This window comes from Capricornis sumatraensis, chromosome 5, assembly GCF_032405125.1.
Source record: "Capricornis sumatraensis isolate serow.1 chromosome 5, serow.2, whole genome shotgun sequence".
NCBI lineage: Eukaryota > Metazoa > Chordata > Mammalia > Artiodactyla > Bovidae > Capricornis > Capricornis sumatraensis.
Window position 1 is genome coordinate 108,014,225 of NC_091073.1, and position 18,115 is coordinate 108,032,339.

At 44.6% G+C, this 18,115-nt stretch overlaps 1 protein-coding gene across 1 annotated transcript in view; it reads right to left on the bottom strand.

The window, feature by feature from the left end:
* The window catches only part of KDM7A (lysine demethylase 7A), a 69,766-nt gene extending 55,810 nt beyond the window's left edge, over window positions 1-13,956 (bottom strand). Inside the window, exon 1 of the mRNA XM_068973047.1 lies at window positions 13,763-13,956. Coding sequence (XP_068829148.1) covers window positions 13,763-13,956 — 194 coding nt within the window. The remainder of the gene's footprint in view (window positions 1-13,762) is intronic.
* Window positions 13,957-18,115: the final 4,159 nt, after the last annotated feature.

An 18,115-nucleotide genomic window follows, 5' to 3' on the forward strand; every position in this document is an offset into this window, starting at 1 on the left:
TTAACATCACTTGATCCTTAAGTTCTAAGAAACTTGTGCCACAGTCTTCCTCTGTCCTGTCCAAAGAAACAGAGAACCTCTCAAAGCACCGAAACCAGTGAATTCATCGTGCAGCGGCCCTCCGGCCAGGACAAGGCTAAAAACAAAGCACTGTGCAGCTGGCAGGTGTGGAGAGAGCCGCTGGGTGACACTCCTGAAGCCACAGGCAGCCCCAACGAGGCAATCCTGGGGGAGAGGGATGTGTGAAAGGCTGTGGAGCTTCCAAACGCTCATCATTTCCAACACGGGTTTCAAGGAACGAGAACCCAAGCCCAGGGCAGGGAATCTGAGCTCTCCTCCCACAAGGGGAAAGCAAAGAAGAGGAAAACAAGGCAAGCAGAGCCCAGTGCGGACTACTTGGCATCTGGATGGCTGGAAAAGTGAGCATGAGGAGAGAAGTCCCTGAATCAAATAGAAGGGACTCTGCTCTCCCCGTAACCATGGCATCAAAGGAAATGTTGATCCTCCGATATGCAGAAAATAAGGACAGGCCAGCAAAAAAAAGGAAAGTGACTTCAAGAACCAGACACACAGAAAGCCGGCCTTAAAATAGGAAGAACGTAAGAGGAATATGAGTCAGATCTATGACAAGTTAAATTAAGTAAAAAAGCTCCAATTCCTCTAATCTGCAGACAGCTTACATCCCAAGGCTCCTTCATGAGGCAGTGACGTGAAAAAGACTGGCCACATGTCTATGGCGCAGCATGTGTGACCCGTGAGGCTCTGAGGGAGGCCACAGAGAACAGCAAAGTCCCAGGAACCCACAAGGCTCTGGAGAGAAGGCCCCCATGTGGCCGGCCACCACAGAAAGCTTCCCAAGTCATCGATGGGAACCATCCACAAAGTCTCTGCTTCAAAAGATGCCTTTTGCCCCATACTTGTCACAGAGATTCCTGGGCAGTATAAATATCTCCAGGACTTCCAGACAGATGTCCAGGGCCATTTAATTTTCTTTTTTACATTTATTAATATTTAAGTATCATAAATCAAAAGGACCACAGTGGACTATGTCCCAATTTCTTTGTCAAACAGGACCACTCATCTGTGAATAGCTTTTGTGCATACAAAACCACCAAATTATCTACAATGGCATAGCTTTCCCCAGCTTCTGCAGTTTCATAATTTCTCGCACACGATATCAGACTGCTGTAATTACTGATAAACACAAGTCGATATTATGTTTGAAATCCTGTGTTTTGAGCTCAAGGAAAATACTTCCACTTTACAAAGGAAGAGAAGTTTAACACTTCTCCACAAAGCATTCTGAAAGTTTTACTTCCCCCTACCCCTAAAATAAACATTGGATATGTCATTGTGTTTCCTCTAACAATGCAACTTATAGCCCTGATAAAGAAGTATCTTACATTTGCATAGTTAGTATGTTTATCAAACTTGTATTTCACTACAAGTGCTCCTTACCCTTTCTGTCTTTAATCAAAAGTCTCTTTAGCAAATAAATTTTAAATAGGGTTACAGCTTTAAATAAGTGGGCTTCCGTGGTAGCTCAGCTGGTAAAGAATCTGCCTGCAATGCAGAAAACTCCAGTTCAATTCCTGGGTTGGGAAGATCCCCTGGAGAAGGGATAGGCTACCCACTGCAGTATTCTGGCCTAAAGAATTCCATGGACTGTATAGTCCACGGGGTCACAAAGAGTCGGACACAACTGAGCGACTTTCACAGCTAAAAACAATTTCAGGATGTATAATGCTAGGAACTTAAAAATGTACCTAAATGCTTATCAAGAATAAAGATAAACACAAAAATGTATACATATACATCACAGCACTGTTAAGTACTAAAAAAAAAAAAGAGAGAGAGAGAGAGAGAGAGAAACCAGCTGAAGAATTCATCAACAGAGAACCAGGTAAATTATGGTAAATCCACAGAATGGAATTCTATGCAGCCATTAAACAGCATGAGATATCTGTATATGCTGATGTGGAAAGCTCTCCTAGACCACTGGAATATTTTTAAAAATTAAGAACAAGGTACACAACCATGTATACCATATGACCCCTTCCATCTGGATAGAAATTCAAAATTGTTAATGGTATGTCCCACTGGGGAAAGGGGACTGTAGGAAGGAGACAAGACACTTCCACTTTTCATTTTTCTATCTTTCTATATTGCTTGAATTGCTTAGCAGATTTTGGAAGTTTTCTGTTTTTTAGTTACAAGTTATGTGGTCAAAGGTGATATGGACCTTTTTTAAGAGTCATTTTACTTCACATTGCTCAAAACTAATACATACTTTACATTGAATTTTTTCCTTTAATAACCAATAGAAGATGCTAATAAGCCAATTAATTTCAAAACTAGTGATTAAGGGAAAGAATCAAGCATGTAAATCTGCCTCTCCTATATAAACGGTACCACTAGGTAACCAAAGGAGTAGACAAAGGTAAGTTTTCTCGTTATAAAAGTACTCCAGCTAATAAATGAAGAAGAAACTTTATAATTAAAATATCATTTTGCAACTGCTAATGAACAAATGAATGGATACTGGCATTGACCAATGGCAGCAAACATAACAAAAATAGAAACCACCAGACATTTCATTCCTCCTGATAGAAGACTATACCATCCATTCATAAAATACTCTTGGGGGGAAAAAATAACTGAAATCAGATCAAGATCTTCTAGCTCCAACTATCAATTTACAGGGAAGAGAGGAACATGTTGAGAGATACTACAGGGATATGATAAGCAAATTCCAGAAAGTGGATAAACAACCACTTTCTGCAAGAAATAAATCGCAAAGGAAAAAAGAGAAACATGAGCAAAACCGACAAATCAGGGTTTTCCAACAGCAGGACTATTGACATTTAGGACTAGCTGACTGTGTGGATCACAATACACTGTGGAAAATTCTGAAAAGAGATGGGAATACCAGACCACCTGACCTGCCTCTTGAGAAACCTATATGCAGGTCAGGAAGCAACAGTTAGAACTGGACAAGGAACAACAGACTGGTTCCAAATAGGAAAAGGAGGACGTCAAGGCTGTATATTGTCACCCTGCTTATTTAACTTATATGCAGAGTACATCATGAGAAACGCTGGACTGGAAGAAGCACAGGCTGGAATCAAGATTGCTGGGAGAAATATCAATGACCTCAGATATGCAGATGACACCACCCTTATGGCAGAAAGTGAAGAGGAACTAAAAATGCTCTTGATGAGAGTGAAAGAGGAGAGTGAAGAAGTTGGCTTAAAGCTCAACATTCAGAAAACGAAGATCATGGCATCTGGTCCCATCACTTCATGGCAAATAGATGGGGAAACAGAGGAAACAGTGTCAGACTTTATTTTGGGAGGCTCCAAAATCACTGCAGATGGTGACTACAGCCATGAAATTAAAAGACGCTTACTCCTTGGAAGAAAAGTTATGACCAACCTAGATAGCATATTGAAAAGCAGAAACATTACTTTACCAACAAAGGTCCGTCTAGTCAAGGCTATGGTTTTTCCAGTGGTCATGTATGGATGCAAGAGTTGGACTGTGAAGAAAGCTGAGTCCCAATGAATTGATGCTTTTGAACTGTGGTGTTGGAGAAGACTCTTGAGAGTCCCTTGGACTGCAAGAAGATCCAACCAGTCCATTCTAAAGGAGATCAGCCCTGGGTGTTCATTGGAAGGACTGATGGGAAAGCTGAAGCTCTAGTACTTTGGCCATCTCATGCGAAGAGTTGACTCACTGGAAAAGACCCTGATGCTGGGAGGGATTGGGGGCAGGAGGAGAAGGGGACGACAGAGGATGAGATGGCTAGATGGCATCACCAACTCGATGGACATGAGTTTGAGTAAACTCCAGGAGTTGGTGATAGACAGGGAGGCCTGGTGTGCTGCAATTCATGGGGTCGCAAAGAGTCGGACACGACTGAGCAACTGAACTGAACTGAACTGAACTCTTCCTTACGGGGCTGCTCTGTGCGTGATGTTCAGCAGCATACCTGCCCTCTCCTATGACATGCTTGGAACAGCTCCACCCACCCCCTGCCAAAATAACAAATGTCTCCAGACACTGCCTCGTGTCCCTTGGGAGGCAGCATCCCATCCAGCTGAGAACCAATGATACAACAAATCAAATGTGTGGACCTTACATGGACTTCAATGCAAACTATTAATATAGTACCAAGATTTACCATTCATTGTAGTTTTCCTTAGAAGAGGCCTTATCTTAAGAGATATATGTGCTAAAATAGTCACAGATATAATGATACACCCCAAGTTGACTTAAAAATAACACCAAGTGCAAGGGAAATAAGGGCAGGGTTAAATGAAACAAGATTGGTCATGAATTAATTGTTAATCATTAAAGTGGAGTGGATGGACATGAGTTTGAGTGAACTCCGGGAATTGGTGATGGACAGGGAGGCCTGGAGTGCTGCAATTCATGGGGTCGCAAAGAGTCAGACACGACTGAGCGACTGAACTGAACTGAAAGTAGAGTGATGCTATCTGGGAGCCCATTATACTGTTCTGTTTATTTCTGTTTACATCTGAAATTTTCTTAAAAAAAAAAAAAAAAACAACACACAAAAATTAAAATCAAAGCCAAGACTATCGTGGTGGCTAGCAACATCCAACTGAATGACAAACCAACCCACTGAAAGAATCTTAACATTCAACTAGTTTCCATTAACCATGCTTGGAGCTCTCACAATATATAAACAGATGATTCTTAAAAAAAAAAAAAAAGGGAAAAAGAAAATGGCCCTGAGTCCCATGAAAAATTGTTCAAATTCATCTGTAATTTTTAGAGATATGCAAATAAAAACATGGACACCATTTTTCACCTCTTAGATTGGCAAACATTAAAAATATGACAACAGGTCCTGATGCCAAGAATGTGGAGAAAGTGGAACTCTCCTACACTGATGGTGGGAACAAAAAGTGGTCCAACCATTCAGGAGAGGAATCTGGGGAACCTGACAAAACAATGCACTCATTCTAACCTGGAGATATACTTCCACTAAAATGAAAATACATATGCACAACGTTACTCATTACTGTAATCATAAAAACAACCTACATGCCCATACACAAGAAAATGGATAAATAGATCAGGGTGTATCCACACAAAGGAGTACCACACAGCTGTTAAAAAGAATAAAGAGCTCCACAAAATGACATGAGTGATCTTCAGTATACACTGTCAAAGTAAAAAAAAAGGCAAAAGAGTATTTATTGTATGATACACTTTGTGTAAAAAAAAAAAAGCAGATGTGAGAAAATACACATGGATCTGCTTGTTTTGTGAGAAAACAAACAAAAACTTCACACCGAAAGAGACTGATTATTCATGGGGACAGGGGAGACGGGGGACGGGGAGGGGCAGGAGGAGTGGAGGGGGCACTGACACTTCTGAGTATACCTTTTCAAATAACTTCTGGCATTCTCAAAATACACACCAACAATCAAAACCAACAAGGACAGAGGAGGAATCCAGAATGCAATATAAACAGTAACAAATAAACCTAAGTGAAAGTCGCTCAGCTCAGTCACATCGACTCTTTGCGACTACATGGACTATACAGTCCATGGAATTCTCCAGGGCAGAAAACTGGCGTCGGTAGCCCTTCCCTTCTCCAGGGGATCTTCCCAACCCAAGGATCGAACCCAGGTGTCCCGCATTGCAGGCAGATTCTTCACCAGCTGAGCCTCAAGGGAAGCCTGACAAATAAACCTAACCATGTTACAAACAAATAACACACTAAAGTAAAAGGCGGCTTCCCTGGTGGCTCAGAGGCTAAAGTATCTGCCTGCAACGCGGGAGACCCGGGTTCGATCACTGGGTCGGGAAGATCCTCTGGAGAAGGAAACGGCAGTAAAAGAAAAGAACTAAGGTAACTTTGGAAAACGGTGTTCTGCCTAGATATAAGGCTATAAAGCTAAAGACAAAAAAACCAAACACTACACAGATACTAGAATCTACTTAGCAAATTGCATTTCTCAGAAGTGTATAGGTCAGCCATTTCAGCACTGTTTTATGTACTTTATGTATACACTAGGATTGAAAGTGAAAGTGAAGTCGCTCAGTCGTGTCAGACTCTTTGCGGCCCCATGGACTGTAGCCCACCAGGCTCTTCCCTCCATGGGATTCTCCAGGCAAGAGTACTGGAGTGGGTTGCCATACTTTATGTATACACTAGGACTGAAGAAATAAGTAAATTACATATTGTAGATAACGAGAGCTGCATCTCTGTTAGTCAACAAAGTTATAAGTAAGGAAAGGGGAAGGTTAAAATGAACTCTGTGATGTTAGATTAGAATCAAAGATATTATAAAATTTTAGAGTCTTAATACAGACAGACGCAAACACACATATGTGTGTGCACATGTATGACCAGAGTATTTCCTAGCTCTGTCCACTGAGAAGGCCTAGAAATAATGAGTCCACAAAGTGCCAGACCTTGGTTTCTAACAACCATTCTCCAATAAAAGAAACCAGGGCTCACACAAATACATACAAAAATCATAGAAGTTACCACTAACTCACACTGTAATTAATATAAAAGTAAGTAAGCAATCACTACAACAATAAAACGTAACTTCCAAAAATAATTAGACACTTGGTAGCAGCTGCAACATCAGAACTGACCTACTGCTCAAAAGCTGTGCAAGTTATCGTGGTGTTTCAACTGCTCAAACCAGCCAAAGCTCACTTTATAATCAAATTCCTTTACACCTGTTCTATTCTTATTCTTGAGCTCCACCACATCAGACCATCAAATATAAAGGCATTCTTCCCCTTGGTGATCAGTAAACTCAATTTCATGCCTAAGAACACAAGATATGAGAGCAAACCAAGCAGAAATCTGCCCCCAAACTAACGGTTTAAAATTTTTTAAAGCTTGATGGAAGAACTATATGTTAGTGTCACTAAGCATTATATGACTCCATTTCACAACATATTTTCGTTCAAAAAGCAACACTGAGCATGTATGCATAATTACTATTGTAAGTGAAACATATGAAGCAAATACTCATATATTCTCCTACAATAAACCGTCACAACAACAAAAAAAAACGATATTGAGAAATTCAATAAATAGACTTTTTGTCTCTTACAGGGAGATGATACATGTTCACATAGTATGTTTTTAATACTAAAAGACTTGATCATTAAGCAGAAATGTATATAAAACCAATTTTAAAAGTAATTCCCAACCGTCCATTCTAAAGGAGATCAGCCCTGGGAATTCTTTGGAAGGAATGATGCTAAAGCTGAAACTCCAGTACTTTGGCCACCTCATGCGAAGAGTTGACTCATTGGAAAAAACTCTGATGCTGGGAGGGACTGGGGGCAGGAGGATAAGGGGACGACTGAGGATGAGACGGCTGGATGGCATCACGGACTCGATGGACGTGAGTCTGAGTGAACTCCGGGAGCTGGTGACGGACAAGGAGGCCTGGCGTGCTGCGATTCATGGGGTCGCAAAGAGTCGGACACGACTGAGTGAACTGAACTTAACCTTGACATTAAGAAAAATCAAAATACACTCCAATAAGAAGTCCATTACAAGAAGGATGAAACAATTAATTATAAAAATTTTCAAGTAACTTTTATTCCCAAGGCAGTTACGATTATTTTAAACCTATGTATGCCACAGAAATTAATTGCAATAAAGAAAAATAGGGAAGATGTTTACAGATGTATTTCTATGGAACCATGTCACATCTGTTTACCTACACCACCACCCAGCACACCCGCCACCCCAGGACAGAGGCGGAGTTCAGACCTCACTCTATGACCTAGCTCTGCAACCCTGGGAAAGTTACTGACCTCTCAACCCTCAGACTCCTCATCTGTAAAATGGAGATAACAACAACACTTATCCAGCAAGGTTACAGTGAGAGTTAGATGAGGTAGTTGACAGAGCTAACGCAGTTACAACAGCGCCTAGCGCTGGTGAAGCATTCAGTTTAAGTGTTTGAGTAAGTTCCCAGGACTCCACAGTGAGTAGCTGAGAACCTCCTTCCTATCCAACAGCATCATTCTTGGTAACATGCTTCTATCCCCACAAACCAGGCTCTTCATTCATTCAAACTTCAGGAATAAAAATTAATATAGGACCTGTGTAAATTACCAAAACCCACTCAAACATCCTAAATCCTCTCTCACCTGGATGATCACAGTGGCTCTCTTGCTCGTCTCCCTGTCACCTTTGCCTCCCCTCTCTCCAGTCTTTTCTCCATGCGGCAGCCAGAGTGAATCTTTTCAAGGTTAAGTCAAACGGTTTATTCCTCCACTCAAAATATTTGACTATTTGCTCCGAGTGAAATCCAGCATTTTTTAGCATTCCAGTGTCTTTCTCAAAACCTTCCATAAGCACACCATATGAATGCAGACTTGTACTACTCCCAGTCCTTTCTCTTCTAACTCAGTTTCTCTTCACAGCACTAAACATTCTTTCGTCATGTGTATTTGTTCATCGATCCCCCCTCCCCGCCACCCCTGTGCAAGTGCGCTCAGTTGTACCTGACTCTCTCCAACCCCACAAACTGTAGCCCACCAGGTTCCTCTGTCCATGGGATTTCCCAGGCTAGAATATTGGAGCAGGTTGCCATTTCCATAGGATATGTTACAGGAGACCAAGGACTTTGCTTTACTCACCACTGTATTTCTAGCACCAAGAACAGCGCCAGGCATACTGCAAATTGGGCCAAAGCCAACAGCATACTTGATAAAACCCAAGAGGCAATCCCTTGTGTCAGGAACAAGAGATGAAGTAAAATTACAAAATACTATGTGTTGGCTATTTACGCCACAGAAAATAATTGTAATAAAGAAAAATAAGGAAGATGTTTACAGATGTACTTCTATGGAACCATGTCACATCTGTTTACCTACACCACCACCCCAGCACATCCACCACCCCAGGACAGAGGCGGAGTTCAGACCTCGCTCTATGACGTTCTAGCTCCGCAACCCTGGGGAAGTTACTGGCCTCTCAACCCTCAGACTCCTCATCTATAAAATGGAGATAACAACAACACTTATCCAGCAAGGTTACAGTGTGACTTAGATGCAAACTGGCAAATTTTTATTTTTTTATATTTTCATTTTAATATTTGAAATGTAATTAAGTTTTTAAAAATCTTCAATGCGTATGCAGATCAGTGAACTTTTCCACCTGTATACAACTATGACCAAGATACGGAACATTTCCTGCACCTCAGAAGCACCCTTCTGCCTCCTCTCAGGAAACACCCCTGGAGAGGTAAGTACCAGTCTGACTTCTATCACCCAATTATGCCTGCACTGGAACTTCACAGACGGAGAATCAAACCTGTCTTCCTTTATTCGACTTTATATCCATTGGATCCACCCACGTCACTGCACACATCAGGAGTACAGTCCTTCTTTAAGGCTAAGTAGCATTCCATTTTATGACTATGCCACAATTTATATAATCAAGTATTGATGATATCTAAGCTGGTCCCATTTGAGGATAATAGGAACAGTGCTGCCATGAATGGTTTTCTGGGTTCATGGGTATGTCATTTGGTGGAAATATTCCATTATCTGAAGAATGCAACATTTTTTGTTTGAGGATTTTTGGGGGGAGGGGGTGGTAATGGTTAATAATAATACCTTAGTGAGAATCCAGGAAAAGTGGGCAGTGGGTAAGAGTATAAACTGAAATAACCTTTCTGGAAGACAATCTGGCAATAGGCACAAGAAGCCTAAAAATATCTATGCCCTGTGACTAATCATGCTACTTCAAGGAAATTTCCTATTGAGTATTTACATGGCCCAGATCATCTTCTAAGTGTTTTACATGTGTTAAAACTCACTTGATTTATTCTAAGGAAATGATTAGAAATGTTCACAATCGGTTTGTTTAGAAGGCTGTCAACCATCCATCATTAGGAAATACAAGAAGTTGTAAACAAAGTAAAAAACTAGTAAGAGGGGAATGATTTTGAAGTGCATTGTACTTCCATGAAATTAAGCTCTGTGCAGCCACTGAAAATGTTTCTCAAGAACATTAAAGATATAGAAAAAGTAAACATTGATAAATAACAGGAAACAGTAGAATGCATAAAATAAAATCCCAGTTTTATTTTTTCCAGTTTTATTTTTAAAAGTTCATACCTATAACTTAAATGTTAAAATGAGTATGTGACTAACAAGACTAGCAAATAAAGGTATTTACATTATAACAGGGAGAGAAAAGACATTATAATACAACTGAATTAGGGCAACGATGCAATTCTGCATAAGTGAAAAGTGAAGTCAGTCGTGTCCAACTCTTTGTGACCCCATGGACTGCAGCCTACCAGGTTCCTCCGTCCATGGGAGTTTCTGGGCAAGAGTACTCAAGTAGGTTGCCATTTCCTCAATTCTGCATAGGATGATATAAAAGCACTATGGAAAGACATCTAGCTTAGAGATTAGGGGGAAGGGCATTGTCAAGAAAGTTCTCCATTGTCTTACTTCCACTAAGGACTCAGAGGAAGAACTCCATCTCCAGGTTGGAAGAACCCTGCCCAGGAAAGTCCTGTTAATTCCTCAGCTCACCACCCCCAGGGTATCAATTACTGGTTTACTGGACCCATATTCTTTTCCTCCCTGGACCCATATTCTTTTTCCCTCTTATTTTCGGAGAAGGCTTAGGTAGACTTGAGGAACAGGAATTCCTAAACACTAAGGACGCAATCAAAGTTCAAAAGCCTCAAACTTGGAGGAAGCTGGCTCCATCTGACCTCATGCCTGACTAAAAAGCCTCAAGGAAGGTCTTCCCAGTCAGGATAATTTAGGGCAAAACCTTTTTGGATTTCCAGATGCCAGGAACTCCAGACAGAGTAAACCCAAATTCATACCAAAATTCACTGACTCCTTGAGATTAAAAAATTTTTTCTACTTGAAAAAATAAAAGTATCAAGAAGTTTTCCTGGTAGAGATAATCCGCTGTATCCATTCTCCTATGCTTTCTTTCTCTTCTGCAGATGGACCATCCCTGGAAACCAAAGGAAAGTTGAGCATGGGGATTAAAGACAGGTAAGCTTAGCTGCTCAGTCGTGTTCCACTCTTGCGACCCCATGGACTGTAGCCTACGAGGCTCCTCTGTCCATGGGATTCTCCAGGCAAGACTACTGGAGTGGGCTGCCATTTCCTTCTCCAGGATTAAAGATACACCATGGTATTTTAGGGGCCAATTCTCACATAAGCAAATGACATCTGTTTAATAATTAATACATAAGAACATTTTGCTCTGTTCAATAAACCATTCACTTGTGGTACAATAAACAGTAAATATTGATTACAAGAAAAACATATGGACCCCAAATTACCAATATTTCATTTAGTTAAACTTGTTAATGAGATACTGCTTTTGTACCATAGGGCATTATGTATCACTAAATTTTCTAACTTTTGACATCTGAATCACATTAAGTTCTCAAGGATTGCTGGTCAAAAAAGCCCTGGGTTCAAAAAAACATTTTTCAAAGTCATCTCCACAAATACAAAGTCACAGAAATTCATGTGACAAAGCAGCCCACACCCCTGTTCTCCCTCCTTCATGCACGCCCTGTTTTCCCTTCAACCTTTTCTGTTTACAAATTTAATACTTAAATGTATTAACAAGAGTCCTCATAAACTACCTGCAGCTTTTCACCGTTATAGTGTTACCTAAATTAAGATAAATAAAATTCCAGTCTAAAATTTATTAACCTACCAAACCTCTACATTGTACAACGGGGTAAATTTCTTATGCAGCTAAAACAGTTCTTTGAAAAAATAAGTATCTGCATAATCACCAGGGATTCGGGATTTATTCTGTAGGGAACCTAGATTTCTGGATCATCTCTATTCTGGTTGCGTATGATGGGAAAAGAGGATATAGAGATAGAACTGGCAAGACTTGTATCTTCCTATTTCAGTTTTACGTACAACCAAAATATAGGAAAAGCATCGGTTCCAAGTAAGGAAAAAAAACTTTAGAGAATTTGTTTTTAATTACAAGCGGTTACGCTGTAATAACACTTCCAGCATATACCAGACTGTGAAAAGAGGATCTGCTATACAAAGCAAGGACGCTGTCTTACTTTTACGTTGACAATTTTTTGGTTTTACTCTCTTTCTGTTGTTGCTGTCAGAATTAGGCAACCTGAAAACGGATCAAGTAAAACTAGCTGTACTTGAAAATTAAGTAAAACTAACTGTACCCAGCGCTCAACACTGACAGGAACGCTGTCCGTGAACTGGTTTTCTCTCCCAGGGCCAGTAGAGGGAGACCAAGACATCTGGCCTGGTAGTGTAGTGTTTCTGCAAAATTGGGGAGGGGAGGGAGCGAAGGCTGCATTTAAATGTCCTGCTGTCAATCAAAGGACACTTCCTACAATCACAGTCACCATATCTGCTATTACCCGCGAGCGTACTCTCGCCCAGAAACACCCCGAAACGGGGCTCGGGAAACCTGCTTCACCTAAAAGTGACCGCAGGCCTTGCCACAACACCCAAATAAGGACTTGGGGAGCCCAACCTCAACTAGTTTCTTTGTTTAAATGCCTGCGAATCCCTCCCACGCCGGAGTCAAGAGGCTGTGGCGCCGCCCTTTATTAGCCTCACACTTTGATTACAAAACACACGAGTCGGCGGCTCGGCGGCGGGGGCGGCCCGAGCTCTCACAAACGTCAAACCCGAGACACAGGCGGCGGCCGAGGCAGAGGGCGACGCTCGCCGCCCCCGCCACCCGCCCCGAAGTCCCCACCGGCCGGCCAAAGTTCGCCCGCACCAGGCGCCCCGGGCGCTGGCCCCCCAGTCGCCGGCCCCCGGTCGCCGTCCCCTCGGGCGATTGGGGACGTTTCACTCTTTGTAACAAAGTTTGAGCCGCGGCGCGGGGGCGGCCGCTGGGGGTTGGGGGCGCGAGGCTGTCCCTTCGGGGCCCGCTGCCCACTCCATCCGCTCCACCCCCGCCGGGACGGGCTGAGCCGCTCCGGCGGCTGGGGGCCGAGACCCGAGCCGCCCGCCGTCCCGCCCGGGACCCCCGGCCCGAACTTCCGACTGGCATCTCTCTCGAGTCCCCGCAAGTGCCTCCTCATCTGTTGCTCTGTTTACTCCGCTGGAGCCCCGCCGGGCCGGCGCTGCCGACGCCCCCGTCCCAGCGCCCCACGGCCGAGGAAGTTTGATAAAAAGCCCGGGGAAGGGGGCGCGACCGCGACCCGCGGGCGGGCGGGCGGCGGAGGCGAGGAGGCAATTTCTGGAGACCCCCGGGTCGGGGCCGACCGCTCGCCGCCCGGAAGGAAGGAGCGGCGGCCGGTCGGGCAGGGCGGCCGGTCGGGTGGCGACTCCGGGCCGGGAGCCCCGGCCGGGCGGGGCGGCGGCCGGGCTGCGGGCACGGCGGGCCGGGCCGGGCCGGCGCTCCGCCCGCCGCCTCCGCTGGCGCCTGCCCCGGCCGCGTCCCCTCGCCCCGGTACCCCCCCTGCCAACTTCTCGGCCGGTCCCCTTTGTTCCCGTTTGTTGTGGCGACTCTTCGGCCGGCCGGGCGATCCCACCAGCCCCCTCTAAGCCCGCCCGGCGCCCGGCGAGCCCGGGGCCCCGCGCGCCCCGCTGCCCGGGCCGGGGGGCTCGGCACCCGGGCCCGTGGGCGCTCGGTGCGGCGCGGCGGCCGGGCGGCCGGCGGCGCGAGCCGCCGGCGCGGCGACGGCGGCGGTTGGCCGGTGGCCGGCGGCGGCGGCGGCGGCGGCGGGGCTGGAGGGGGTTTATTTACCTGCCGTGGAACCAGTCCTTGCAGATATCGCACTCGATCATGAAGCGGTTCACGTCGTACGGCTGCCGGCACACACAGTACACCGGCGGGGGCGGCGGGGCTGCCGAGGCCCGGCCCGGAGCCGCCACCGACACGGCTGCCGCGGCGGCTCCAGCTGCTGCTCCCGCGGCCACCGCCGCCGCCGCTCCGGCCATCTTTAAAAAACACACACACACACACACGCTCGCTCGCTGCTCCGCTTGCAGACTGGAGCGAGCGCAGCCGCCAGCCAGCGCCGCCTCCTGCAGCAGCCGGAGCAGCAGCCGCGGCGGCGGCGGCGGCGGCGGCGTCTCAGTGCGCGCGCGCGAGGCCGCAGCCGGGCCCGGAGGGGGCGGGCGGCGGGCGGCGGCGCGCGCACGCCGCGAGGGGACCGAGCCCGGCTCCTTCCGGCGCTCCGCGCGAGGCCGCGCGTGTCGCGCACGTCGTTCTGCCGCCCGGCGCGCGCGCCCGCTCCGCTCGCGTCGACCGGGCAGAGGGAGACTCGCTGAAGGGCACGCGGGGCGAGGGAGGCGGAGGGAAGCAGAGGCTCCCTGAGGACACGCGCGGCGGCGCGGGGCGCGCGGCCCCGGGAGGAGGGCGGCGGGTGCGTGCGAACGGCCGGCGCCGGCGTTTCTGAGTGACCGCGGAGGCCGGGGAAGTTCTTGCGCAGTGGAAAGCGGCGCGCTACGTCTGTGCCATGGACCCGGGACCCGAGGAAATTAAAGCCCCGCCGGGGCCACCTCCCGACCCCGGGAGTATCTTAAATCAATTAACCTCCGCAGGTCCGAGCCGAGGGTTAACAGCACAACGATCTGCTTAAGTCCTGTTGAGGGGCTTCCAACTTCCAAAAACGTCCCACCCGAATTCCCACCGACCAGCAAGGAATGTAGTGTTGATGGAGCCACTGGTAGGTGAAGGAGGTTGTTCCCAAGAGGAATTCATTTAATGTCTGGCAGCGGAGAGGAGCCAGTCTTGAAATGTGGTGGGTGGAGAAAGGACCGGAGAGGAATCTGGCGTGCTTATAAACAACACGACTTAGATGCGAATACTTAGATGAGTTCCAAGTTTGGAAAACAGGAATAAAGTTCTAAGTGACAGTGACACGTCGGAAAGGGACTATTAGAAAAACGGTAATACGGGACTTGGCAGATAATAGGCCACTAATAAATAATTTTGAATGATGAGACTGATAATAAAAACAGCTAACACATCCAATAGGAATGGATTGCCTTGGTATCATAATTAGGCGAGTTGGATGTTAAGAATTATGGAACATTGTAATTTAACTATACTTCAAAAAAATTATATATATGTGTGTATATATATATATATATAGGAATTATGGGAACAGATGTTCACAGCTACATTTCCAAGGCATGTCTATCATTGATTAAAAAAAAAAACCCTGTAACTGCCATCTCAGCCCAAGGCAGAGAATCACTGATACCTAGTCTAACCTTTTTATAATTGAGGAAAGCAATTAACTTGCTTAAAGTCTCAGAGCTGGGCTTGAACTAAAGTTTTTAAGTTTCTTGATTCCAGTCCTTTTTCTACCACACCATTGCTTGTCTTATATTTTGCATGAAAAGAAACACCTGGAAGTCAGAGTTGACCACAGAGTGAATGAGTTTGAAACCTGTTTCTGCTAGTGAAAAAAGAAAAGTTACTGTAATTTCAGCATAAGTTTAGAGGCATCCTGGATCGGGGTAGTGAAGAGCCTTACATTCAAGTCCTGTTTTGTCGAAGCTGTGTGACTTTGAGCAGGTTACTCTGTTTCTCTTGAATTAGATTTTGAAGATCTCTTGGAAGAAAAATTATGGATAATGATATCTTACTTAAATACCTCACAGAGACTTTATCACAAGCAGAAGAGACCATGTATTTTTAAAGTACACTGTAGAGGGTGTGTGTTGTTAAAGAAGGGGTGGCAGTGGAAGCTGTCATGTGGGTGTCATGATGAGAAGGGCATTCAGACAGTGAGGTGGCCTGGTATGGGGGTGTTCTTGGTGCTAGAGGAACCACCTGGCCTTGGGATGTCAGCATAGATGGAGTGAGAGGGTAGCCAAGCAGAGGGGGAGGCAGCAGTGATGATTAGAGATAGGTTATGTATAAGAGGATTGATATATTAAGGAAAATGGGAGCTAATTTCTCACTGTTGAGGAAGAGAGAAATATGGAAAGAAAACTAAAATGAAACTTGTAGTAGTGAACTGGTAATAGAGGTATCAATCTATTTCTATTTATAGAAATAAATATAGTTATATAAGTCCATGCATACTCTGTCCACCAAGAAAGTCTGGGACACAACAAAATGATGAGGGCATCTAGCCCAGATCTTGGTTTCTAAATACTGTTCTCCACTTCATTTTTCTTCTTGGCCAGATGGCTGATTCCAGGACTGGAGGAAAGAAGTAAAACAAGAGACTGGAGTCCCTAGTTGTGCCAGAAAACAAGCATATGTTCAAGAATTATGGGGCATGTCAAAAGGACACAGGGCAATTTGTGTCCCAAATCTGGGACCAAAAAAAAAAAAAAATGTTAAAACCCGTTGAATAGCACAGGAAATCATACAGATATAATTCAACATAAATTGAAAGTTTGAAAATGATTGGAATATTTACATACTTTCCACGTATCTACTCACAAAACTCTTACTAACTACAAAGAGAATTAAAGTAACTTGACAGTGGAGAAGTCTGACAAGCACCACCTTGTCAGACTTCAGCGGACGTCAGCAATGGGACAGATCAGACACCCGCACCTGAGAGGATCCAGTGAGGAAATCAGCATCACTTCTGTGTGATTTCGCCTGGTCTACTTAGTTGAGTCTCCAGTTGGAAATCCAGCTAGTTTCAAAGGCACATCAAAAAAATCAGCAAGAATATAAATACTATAAGGCATATAGATCTGTAAAGAAAGGTTAGAGAAATTTAAACACAGAGATTGAACCTTGAAAAGGAAGGGGTGAAGGCTGGAACTCTGAATGATGCTGAAATTTTAGTGACAAGCTCCATGCCTAATAATTAAGAGCACGTGCTTGAATTCCACAGTCTCCTATCTCTGTGGCAACTAGCTATTGGGTTTTAGTTTTCTTATTTTAAGGCATGATAAGAATATCTACTTCACACAGTTCAGTGCATTAAATGAGATAACAAAATGCAGGTCACAATTCCTGGTACATACTAACCCATATAGCTGTTAGTTATGAGTGTGGCTCAGTGGTGAAAAATCTGCCTGCCAAGGCTGGAGACTCGGGTTCAATCCTTAGGTCAGAAAGATTCCCTGGAGAAGGAAATGGCAATCCACTCCAGCATTCTTGCCTAAAAAATCCCATGAACAGAGGAGCCTGATGGGCTATAATCTATAGCATCACAAAGACTCAGACACGACTTAGTGACTAAACAACAATAATTATCTGTAATTATTTTATTTGTTTATTAAAAATAGTAGAACCGAAGAGCAGCTAGAAATTTAGGAGGGAAGATTAGGAAAATATTATCCCAAAAACAAGGGGGAAGAGAATTTCAGAAAGAAAATATCTTGAGGAGAGACACCCAGCTCCATGCCAGCATTGACTGGCAATGACATGGGACTCCCTTAGCCTTTCTCCTTTGCGGGTCCTCTGGTAACTACCATGGGTTTTCCTGATAGCTCAGTTGGTAAATAATCCACCTGCAATTGCAGGAGACCCTGCTTTGATTCCTGGGTTGAGAAAATCCACTGGAGAAGGGATAGGCTACCCACTCGAGTATTCTTCAGCTTCCCTTATGGTTCAGCTGGTAAAGAGTCTGCCCTCAATGCGGGAGATCTGGGTTCAATCCCTGGGTTGTGGAAGATCCCCTGGAGAAGGGAAAGGCTACCCACTCCAGTACTTTGGCCTGTAGAATACCATGAACTGTATAATCCATGGAGTCACAAAGAGTTGGACACAACTGAGCGACTTGCACTTTAGTAACTACCATACATACATCTTACTTAAGTTTGATATCAAGTGTAAGTCACTTGTGGATTTTTTTAATACTTCACTTATCTCTAAACCCTTATTTCTCTGAAAAGAAATGTTTGCACCAGCCTGACAACTTTGCTTCCCTCTACTACCGGTACTGGTCTATCTCCAGGACCATGTCTGCTAGTCTCTTCCTCAGTATTCCCTCTCCTTCCTTTTCCTTCAAAACCCAGCTTCTCCGACCTCTGATTCTTCCATGTTCCTTTCTATACAAAAAATTTAATTTGCATATTACTAGTGTGCTCCTCAGCCCTTCAGTCAGTGCCTATACATTTTTTTCCCTAGAGGATATTTAATTTTCTTCTTAGAGATTCAGAAAAAGATGGAGGT